Source organism: Echinops telfairi, unplaced genomic scaffold, assembly GCF_000313985.2.
Source record: "Echinops telfairi isolate 266 unplaced genomic scaffold, ASM31398v2 ScPeMD7_7469;HRSCAF=8507_1, whole genome shotgun sequence".
NCBI classification, from domain to species: Eukaryota; Metazoa; Chordata; class Mammalia; order Afrosoricida; family Tenrecidae; genus Echinops; species Echinops telfairi.
The window spans coordinates 115,461,217-115,471,739 of record NW_022111373.1 but is presented as its reverse complement, the minus strand read 5'-3'; the positions used below and the strand labels follow the sequence as shown (position 1 = coordinate 115,471,739).

General features: G+C 45.5%; 1 protein-coding gene across 1 annotated transcript in view; it reads right to left on the bottom strand.

The window, feature by feature from the left end:
* Positions 1-1,621: 1,621 nt before the first annotated feature.
* Positions 1,622-10,523, bottom strand: part of LOC101662508 (UDP-glucuronosyltransferase 3A2) — a 24,493-nt gene continuing 15,591 nt past the window's right edge. The window contains exons 5-7 of the mRNA XM_004698358.2: positions 7,072-7,303; positions 5,597-5,816; positions 1,622-3,259 (exon numbers count right to left, since the gene is read on the bottom strand). Of these exons, the coding sequence (XP_004698415.1) occupies positions 2,983-3,259; positions 5,597-5,816; positions 7,072-7,303 (729 nt within the window). The 3' untranslated portion in view covers positions 1,622-2,982. The remainder of the gene's footprint in view (positions 3,260-5,596; positions 5,817-7,071; positions 7,304-10,523) is intronic.

The window sequence follows — 10,523 nt, the reverse complement described above, 5'->3', positions numbered from 1 at the left end:
TGGAAACCCTGTGGGGCTGGTCTACTTTGCTCTGTAACGTTTCTAGATGTGTCAGAATGGGTGTGGCCTTATTGACAGAAAAACGTCAAAACTTAGTCCTTTCATTACTGTGCCTATCACATCAATCCCACCCCTTCACTCCCTGCCTTCAGGAAGGGGTCTGGATGGAGAACGCAGGACTGGAACCAGGAAGACCTGAGTTCCACTTTCTGCTTTTCATCTGAAATCATAGTTAGTCTCAGGGAAGTGGAGACATCACTCACTAAGGCTTCTGAAATAGGCATACGCTCTACCTTGTCAGTTTCCAAGACAATATGATTAGTGGGTTTTAACAAAGACTTGACTTTGTTTAAGGAACATTCCACAGGCTGTAATTTGAAAAAAAGAAGGAGACCACATTGTTTCACTTTGAGTGTTAGACCCGGTCTGTGGTGGCTGACACCTACTAAGGAAGTGCTGTCAGTGGCAGATGACAGATCACCCCCAAGATAGTGCTGCATGTCTTCTCCACACATCACAAGCCATTTCATCTCAAAACACCCATCCTCGCTACAGCGCACCCAGTGATCTTGGGCTGTCTTTCTGCTCTCACTGAGCTAAAATGAAAGCACTATGCTAACCTCCTTAGCACTTAGGGAGCATCCACTGGACACGCCACCCCACCAATCTCAGACGAATGTTCCCGTTAATCAGCCAGTAAGACAGACAGCATGTCCCCAATTGAGAGATCTGGGAGGACAGAGAGAGAGTCCAGTTGCCTTTGCATCTTGCAAAGTGCCCAGCCCAGTACCTTGTTCACCATGAAATCAACCGATGTTGGATGAGACAACTTATTGAACTGGGTCGAGTGCATTTCTAGTAAGGGCCCTTACCCTGTGGTTTTCCTAAGAGCACAGCACCTGACGACAACAACATATTCATGAGAAATTCAGAAAAGGAATAAGGAAGAGTTAGGGAGCATCGATGACTTTGGATTATTATGTGGACATCGAATATTAAAAGTACCATGGACTTCCAGAGCATGAACAAATGTGTGTGGAAGAAGTACAGTCGGAAGGCTCCTTGTAAGGATACTTAGGACATGTGATCCGAAGGGACCAGTTTCTGGAAAAGGACAGCATGCTTGGAAGAGCCGAGGGTCTTTAAAGAAGGAGAAGACCCTCAAGGTGATAGCTTGACCTATGGCTGCAACAATGGGCTCAAACGCAGCAATAATTCTGAGGATGATATGAAACCAGCAGCTCTGTCTGTTCTGCCCTTAGGAGGTCCCAGTAACTGGACCTCTAACAGTAACAATATGGGCATTAACAGTCTTTAAATTGGAAACATACTACATGTGTTGTAGTAACTAATTATAGTTTTATTTGGCATTTCTCTGATGGCTAATGTTCAGCACCTCATCTTGAATTAATTGAACATTTGTACATCTTTTGTGATGTGTCTGCTGAAAGATGTCAGCCTTTGTCTTATGATTAAGTTACAAGAGTGATGTAGGTTTTCTGTATCCAATTGCCTCGTCTGAAATAATGCCTTATCAATAGTTTCTCCATTGTATGCCTTGCCTTGTTTTTTGTGTTGGTGTATTTAGGAGAGTGAAAGTTTTTAAGTTTATAAAATCCAATTGATCTAAGGTTTTTATTTCATGGTTTAGCTTTAATAAAAGCAGTTTTATTGGCACATAATCTACATATCAGACAATTCAATAGTTCAAGCCTATCAAGAAGCATTGGATAATCATCACCACAATCAATTTTAGAACGTTTCCTTCTTTCTTGTACTCATTGTTTTTAGCTCCCTATTTCATGATTTGGCTTTTGTGTCTCGAATGAGGAATCCAGACATATGTATTTTTAATTAAAAGTGATGGAAATCTGCTAAGAAAATGCTTTGTCTGCTCCCGTATGAGGCTGGCACGCAGCAGACCCCTTTGCCATATTTAGAGAAGCCCTCAGAAGCGTGTTGTGGGGAAGCAGTAGAGACCCTGGGGTTCCAGATGAGAACAATAGCAAAGCCTCCCAGGCCAAGAGCCCTCAATGCCAAGAAAGGGGGCCAGAGAACACAGCAAGCAAGTTTAGCCTTTATGTTTTCTCAAATGGAAGTCTCCATTGGGAGATAAATGTGGATTCACATGCAGTTGTAAGAAAGAATGTAAAGTATCCCATTGTGCCTTTATCTAGTTCCGCCCCCCACAACCCCCACCCATGGTAACAGCTCACAGAACGGCAGCCCAGGATCATGCATGGCTGGGATACTGATATTGATCCAGTCAGGAGACAGAATATTTTCAGCACCACTGGGGTCCCTCATTGAACCTTTTTATGGGAACATCCACTTCAATCACACAATGACTCACTAAACCCTGGGACCCTCCTTCTGCTTTCTTATTCGACAATTTTGTCAGTGCAAGAATGCTGTATAAATACTATCCTATAATATAAATCCTTTGGAACGTGTTTTTGTTTTTTTACTCAGCATAATTCTCTGGAGAACCCTTCAGGTAGTTGCGTGCATCAGCCATTGATATTTATGATTTATGATTGTTAAAAAGCATTCCCAGGTATGGATGTAGCCATTTGTCTAACTGTTCGCCGTTAGTAGACATGTTGGTAGTTTCCAGTTTGCCTCTGTTATTCACACAGCTGCAATGCACCTTCATTAAAAAAAAATAAAAGCAATGGGAGGAGAAATGGGGAGAGATTACATAAGGAAGATGAAATGGCCTGAGAACCGTGTCGAGGACACGGGAGTGACGAGAAAGGCAGGGTTGGCTGAGCGGAGGTGCCCCGATTCACACCGGACCCGGTGATACGCCGGAAAGTAGAGCATTTCAGCATCTCAGAATAGAGGAAGCCAATGTTGAGAAGCAAATGCAGAATCACCAGCCAATGGAGGAGTCAGGAGATCACTGCGCGTGGCTTGTGCTGACGGAAGCCTTTCCAAGGAACGGTGAGTCCCCTGCACAGCCAACCCGGGAATCTCCTATCACATCTGTTTCAGCTTCTGGGACCCACGCAGCCAGCTGGCCATCACGCGCAGCAACTTCCCACAAAGCCACATGGAGCCGAGGGCGACCCCCAGCAGGAACAAGAGGACGTCCAGCAGGTACTGCTCATACCAAGGCTGCTGGAAAACAAAGGGCTTGAGGTGTGCCCCATTCCCTGTCTGCAGGATGTGGTTGATCCAGCCCACCAGCCTCTGGGAGGGGCTCAGCGGGTGGGAGCGCCTGATGATGCTGGCGGCCATGGCTGCCGACTTGTACCTGTTGGCAGAGACAGAGGTGCCATCACTGCTGTGCTCTCAGAAGACTTGCAGGAGATGCATTTTCCCTCCAGATGCACAGAAGAGGGAGTTTCGAGGAAGAGTTGATCCGGTGGTGCCTGTTTGTCTGAGTCCTTGGAGAACCCAGTAACAAATATACACACAGAGGTACACACATAGCGTTGGACTATAAAAATGGTGTAAGTTCATACAACTCACGCTTCCCCCAAGGGTAGACCTGGAGAACTACATATGGTGGAATTATTGTATTATCAAACATGAGAGTCCAGGCTCTGGACTACATGAGAAAAGTGATTCTGGACTGATGGGCTTGGGAAGGCCTGCGTCCCTGGAGTGTTCAGAGACAGGGCAGCTTCATGGGTGTAGGACTGTGCCCCCACACGGTCCATCCCTGGGAAGGACCCGCTACTTGGTTTATTTCTTCTCTGCACTCTCCAGCTTGAAATTCCTAATACATTGTACACGAGGGGCCACACATTTTCCTTGGCACCCAGACACACAAATTACATAGTCAGTCTGGGTGCGGCAAACTGTCTGGGAAAGATTCTAGACCAGAATGACTCTTACACCAGGGGAAGCGCTTCTTGGTATTGGGAGCCCTTGCCCCTGACGCCCTAGAGAATGCTAGGCATCCATTGCTCAGAAGGTGAATATTTGTGACGCGTGAGACAGAAAAGATAGTCCAAATTCCTGGGGTCAGCAGACGCCTAAGACTTACCCCTGTTTTTCAGGCTCAGAACCCCGAGCCATGTGGTTGTTTCCCACTCATGCAATAAAATGAATGTTCTGTCCCCTCTGTGCAAAGGAAAGGAGCCCTGGTGACATAGTGGGGCATGCACTGTGCTGACACGGTCAGCACTCCGGATCCACCTGCCTTGTGTGGGAGAAGGAAGAGGACTTTCTGCTCCCATAAAGTGCTGCCACCTCAGAAAGCCATCGGGGCAGCTCTGCTCTGTCCTTGAGGGTCATTAAGAGTCAGAACCAACTTGATGGCACCTCACAGCAATGTGCCAAGCCGTCTCAGTAAGCATGGATTTGCGGCTGAAGAGGTGTGCTTTTAGAGCTCTACCAAGGAATCCAGTCCTTCTTTGTTAGAATGCTATCACTAAGGTTCACTTCGCTGGATAGTCCGTATGGTGAAGGTCACCTGGCCCTCTCCTAGATTCGCGGAGCAGAAGTCATTGACCCCATGTTCTGTGGAAGGTCTGACACTTGGCTTTGGAAACCAGTGGAAAGCAGGAGCCTCCTCTTGCTCTTGTTCTTGTGGTGTTGACTCCCTAGCATGCGGTGACTGGCCAGATAGGAAAACATAGCCAATAGGATCATTACAGAACCGGAATCATGTTAAGAGGGGAATAATATAATTGAGGTGGGTGAGGGAGCTGACTAGCCATGTAGGTCTCTCTGAGAAGATGGCATTGAAGGCGGACCAGAAGGTCAAGAGCCAGCCAAAGGAAGAGAGAGGAAGGAGTGTCCTAGAGCACAGCATGGGCAGCGACCCAGACGTGGAGAGGAAGACGTTGGTGTATGCGGGGAGCACAAAAGCCAATTTGTGCCTCAGTATATTATTATAAGAATGAAACTTCTTTCATGATTTATCAATGATCTCTGTAAAATTGTCATGTCCCTCAAAATCCTTAAGGTAAAAAAATAAAATCATTTTTAGCATCCAAGCTACATTGTTCTAGTCTTGTTTCAGAGGAAACACGTCAGCTGTTAGCATGCCTGCATGTGGCAGTTACATAATCTGTTGTCAATTTGAAACAGACCAGTGAAGGGGTGAAGTTTAGCCTGTCAATCAGGTCACAGCTTGATGTTCTCATTTGGAGGCAGTGAGGAGATAAATAGCTCGCTCGAGGTGGGACACATGCTCACTCCCTGTGAGACATTCTTGTTGACAAGCCACATGGAGACCCCTGCCAGCACTGAGATGCTTACATTGCCACTGGCTCCACAAGACTTTCCACCCACTGGCCTGTGATCATCCTGCATTAGGCATCATTGCATGTGTTTCCTGAGTCTGACAAGGAATTTATAGATTTGTATCAGATATATGGGCTAATACCAGACTTATGGACTTGATCTGGACTGGGCTGGGATGTTTTCTCAGTAGTCAATCTCTCTTTTATATAAAGCTCTTTCTTATACACCTATGAGTGTCTATAATTTTTGTTTCTCTAGTCTACCCAGACTAACACATTGATTATTCTCATTCCATGCCAGAGGAGTTTCAGCTCTATTAGCAAGGGCGCCCACATGGCCTTTTATACAATGCTTCCTTTGGCCGAAGTGACCACGGGCCCAGACAGTTGCATACCTCTTGTCCTCCATGACTTGTTTCATCTTGCGAGCCAATGTTTCTGCCTTGAGCTGCTTTAATGACATAGTAACGCCTAAGTGTTTGGCTTCGACTCGGACCAAGTTTTCAGGCTGGTCTCCAAAGAGTGGAATCCCCACCACGGGCACACCGTGTTGGATGGCTTCCATGATGCTATTCTGTCCACCGTGGGTGACAAAAAGACGGATGCTAGGATGAGCTGTCTCAGAGAAAACAGAACAATTCATAATGAAAATCTTCATAAAACCAGGTCGTAGAGCAAGGGTAGAAGAAAATGCCAAGGCACGCTCAAGCGGTGGTGGGTGGGGCCATTGAAATGGCCCTGGTTTTACCGGAGATACCCTGAGGGGACATCTTCCACTCTACAACACTCCAAGACTTGCTCCTGAATGGACACCTTCCCTTGTCCAGGACCACGGATATCTCAAAGAAAGTTTCAGAGAAGGGTACTAGCTGCCCATACCCCTTCCTTCTCTCTTCTGTCTTTGCTTTGCTAATCTCTATTCTCTCTGTGTGCCATCTTCTCACATGCGTCACTACCCATTTACTTCCATCTTCTCTGAATTCTTGACACATTAACGCACATGGCAATTCATGTTGCTGTCAAAGAACCTACACTGCATTGTCATCTTTAGAGTCTGTGTGTGTTTTCTCTTCAATCTTGTGAGACGGCCCAGAAGGCAGGGAAGAACCCGCTAATCTGCATTTACATCTTTGCATCTCACCCTTCTTGATAGTGAACAAAATTGACTGGTGATAGTGAAGACATCCTCTTGACCTGCACCTTCCAACCAGAAATTACAGCAGAACCTCCGGGTGCACTTGTTGAAAATGGGGGGCATGCGTCCCACATCACGGACAAGTGAAACACATTATGGAGTTTCTTAAATACATCAGTTCTTTGAGCCATTATCTTGGTTAGGGGTCTCTGATCCAGCCAGTGCCTGTGGCAGTAGGTGCCCAAGAAACAGCCCTGAGCACAGAGGATGGGGAAACAGTTGAGTGGGTGATGAGCTCGTACTAGAGAATGCTTGGGGCAAAATACCAGCAGTGAGGTTTCTCAGCTTGGCAGTTAGATATTGTGACACTTCCAATAGGATATAAGGAGGATGTGCATCTTGTCTCTGTCTCCCACCCGGACTGTATTCTTGGACTTCACATGTTGTCATGGATCTTATTTGAGTGGCCTTGTTCAGTGCGCACGCAGTGGTGTCAGGGGCCTAGCAAAGAATACCATTTCTGGCTGTGAACGTTGAACATGGCAAAGAAAAAAATAAAGGTGAGATGACTGGGCATCTGATCTCCTTGGAGTCCCGACTGCTTTCCAAGACTGCAGTGGGCTGGACCTCTCCTGTCCTCTAGAGCCTTCCTGTGCTGCTGGGAATGCCCGTGGAGAGACCAGAACCCAAGGACAGGGACATGAAAAGAGGGAAGCAGATCTGGGCAGCTCTTACCCAGGAGGTCGCTCTGGGGAAGCCAGTCCACAAGTTTCACATTTGCTGCCAATTGCACATCTTTGGGCCACTCCGAAGTCTTGTATCTCCATATCACTCCTTGAGGACGATGAGCAAAGGCCTTGTTCATCTCCTTGAGGATATCCTGGATCTGATAGTTATGTAGCATGGAGCCCAGGGTCACAAGGATAAAACCAGAGTCTCCAAACTTGGCTATGAAATTCTCAAGGTCCTGGATAAAAGTCACCAAAAAAGGAGAGAGAGAATGCACGTGAACAAGGTTAGAGGCCAAGTGAAAGTTGGGCTATTTACTAAACCCAAACTTCCTTCAGTGCTGACCCGCAATACTAACGTGAAGGAACTCTAGTAGCACTTTTAGGCTACTGTGCTAGTTAAGGTTTATTGTGCCAACCTGGCCAATGCATACATGTGGGATTCATTGAAGGGCTGTTTAATTGAAGGGCGGAGAGATAAATGGCTCAGTGAGCCACGCCCTTCTGGTTCCTCTGGTCTCTTGTTCTCTAATGGTCAGATCAGTGCGTGGCTGCCTTCGCTAGTTCTTCACCTCAGCTGGCAAGCCTCATTTCCTGTGACACATCCCTGAAGAGAAGCCACATGGACCTACCCTGATGCAGCCCTGGGTGCTGGAGCAGCCGCGTGCGTGGAGACCCCTGCCAGCGCAGAGATGCTTACACCTCCACTGGATTCAAAGACGTTCTACCCACTGGCCTGTGACCGTCCTGCATTTGGCATCGTTGTGTGTGGTTTGTGAATTTGAGGAGGGCTTTGTATATCGGTGTCGGGCATATGGGTAAATGTCCGACTTATGGCCTTGGACTGGACTGGGTTGGGATACTTTATTAATGTACACTTACCCTTTATATAAAACTCTCTCTGATAAACATATGAGTTTCTGTGGATTTGTTCCTCTAGTCTACGCAGACTAACACAGCTACTAACTGAAAGGTCGGAAGTTCACAGACACCCGTAGTTCCTCAGGAGAAAGATGAGCTTGTAAGCCCCTGTAATGATCCATACTCTCAGAAACCCTAAGGAGCAGTTCTAAGGTGATCTACAGGGTCCTTTGCAGTCAGAATCAGCTCGATGCAGTGGGGGTGGATTATAGATTGAATTGTGATCCCCTAAAAATATATATGCTGGGTAAAACCATTGTGGAAGCAATATGGCGATACCTAAAACAACTGGGATCAGAAATACTGCATAACCCATCAATACCTTTGCTGGGCAAATAGCCCCCAAAAGTAAGAGACAAGATATGATCAAATATGTTCTTCCATGTGCATTGCAGCACTTCATGCAATAACCAGAAGCTGGAAACAGCACAAATGCCCATCAATACGAACAGCTCAAGAACTCCGGAATAGCAACACAATGGAATGCCATGCATCCCTAAAATATAGCAATGACACCATGAAATATCTCAGGGTATGGATGGACCTGGAAACCATTATGCTGAGTGAAGTTGGTCAATCATGAATGGAAAAAGATTGGATCAGTCTACTCCTTTAAGGATCAACACCAAGACAAAGGCAGATTTCTGTTCTCAGGTCATATCATCTAATCCAGTCACCCAGCAATGAGGTAGAGAGCTTCCTAGTGCCTGTGAACCATGTGTCACCCATTTCTATGTACACCTTAGAAACCACCTTGAGAGAGGAGACTTCACCTCAACTGGGGTCAGTTTCACAAGATTCAGGGAGAAGATCATTCAGTTGCTACCATACAATCTTGTGCTAAGGTCACTCCAAATCAACAGACATTCCTATAAGAGTGATCATCGAACCTTACTGGAATTTCAAGTCCAGATGAATGGGACCGGAGGTTGGGGCATGTGAATCTTAGAGAAGGTGATTGATTACATTTCTGTTGGTGGGTCAACTTAGAGGAGCAACTTTCCCATCAGGAAAAGAAGGTTTACTAATACTTATACAGAACCCCAGAGGAGAATAAGCTCTGGGTTCCCAATCGGATACTTTTGGCTTAGTTTCTCTCCAACGTTTGGTGACCCAGGCCATGTGCTATACATTACTCTGACCACAGTCCAGGCATGTGAATACCCTTACTATCAGACAGAGAACATTATAAAGTCGATTATGGGAGATGTAGTTAGGTTAAAATGTAATACCTTATCATTTGATCTCCCTTTTGACCCATTTTAAAGTTGTTTCCATCTTTAATATTTTCTGCTTTCTTTTTGATTGAGGTTTTTCTCAATTTTATTTTGCTATTGTTGTTGGTTTTTGTTTGCTTGCTTGCTGTCTGTGTTTTGTATGGTTTTCTGTACATGAAATACAGACTAAGTAAATCAACAGAGACAGTAACTGGATTAATAACTAACTAGGGGCATAGCAGGGGAAGTTGGGAGGAAATGGGGAGCTGGCAAGTGTGAGAAAGAAAATATTCTGAAATGGATTGTGGTGAGTTCATAATTTTAAATGTGATTGAATTATTAAATTGTATGGTATGTGATTTATATGCCAATAAAACTATTTTTTAAAATGGTATTGGAATCCTATCCCCTGTGCCTGTGAATGTAATCCCATTTGGGGATAAGCTTATATTTGTGATGTAATGAGACCACAGCAGTGTATAATGGGTCTTAAACCTAATCACTTCTGAGATGCAAAAAGACCAGATGAGGCATCAAGAGCTGCACGTCTGAATGGGGAAACAGAGGCCATGTGGAGACCGTGAAAGAACACAGAAAAGAATGCTGGAGTGACTGAGGTGAGGATATTCCTCAGAGCCTCTGCACACACGTAACCAACAGGACTCATTGTAAAAACAAAACAAAAGTGCTAGCAAAAAGACCATCTTTTGGAATGGCTTCGTTCAGAAAGCCAAGACTAGGATAAGGAGCAAGAAGAGTCTAAATCGCATGATTTAAGGATACCCCTCTGTGGTAGTTACATAATCTCGCATCAACTTGAGCCTATTCAGAGTGAAGGGGTGGAGTTCGGCCTGTCAATCAGGTCATAGCTTGATGACCTTATTTGAAGGCGTGATGAAAATAAATAGCTCACTGGAGGCTAGACCAACACATGGAGCTATGCTGGTGGAACTAGAGCCCTGTAGCTGGAAGAGCCATGTGGAGACCCCTACCAGCACTGAGATGTTTCTACTGCCACTGGATCCATAAGACTTTCCACCCACTGGCCTGGGATCTTCCTGCATTCAGCGTCATTGCATGTGCGGTGTGAGTATGAAGAGGAATTTACAGATTGGTATTGGGCATATGGGTTAATATCAGACTTATGGACATGATTTGGACAGGGCTGCGGTGTTTTCTCAATTTAAAATTGCTCTTGTAAGAATATAAAGCTCTATTACTCATATATGAGTGTCCTGCACAAGAACACTTTGTTCTATTAAACTGGCATTTCACAATGCTCACCTTCCCTACACGATCACTGAAGACAAAGTGGGTGCAT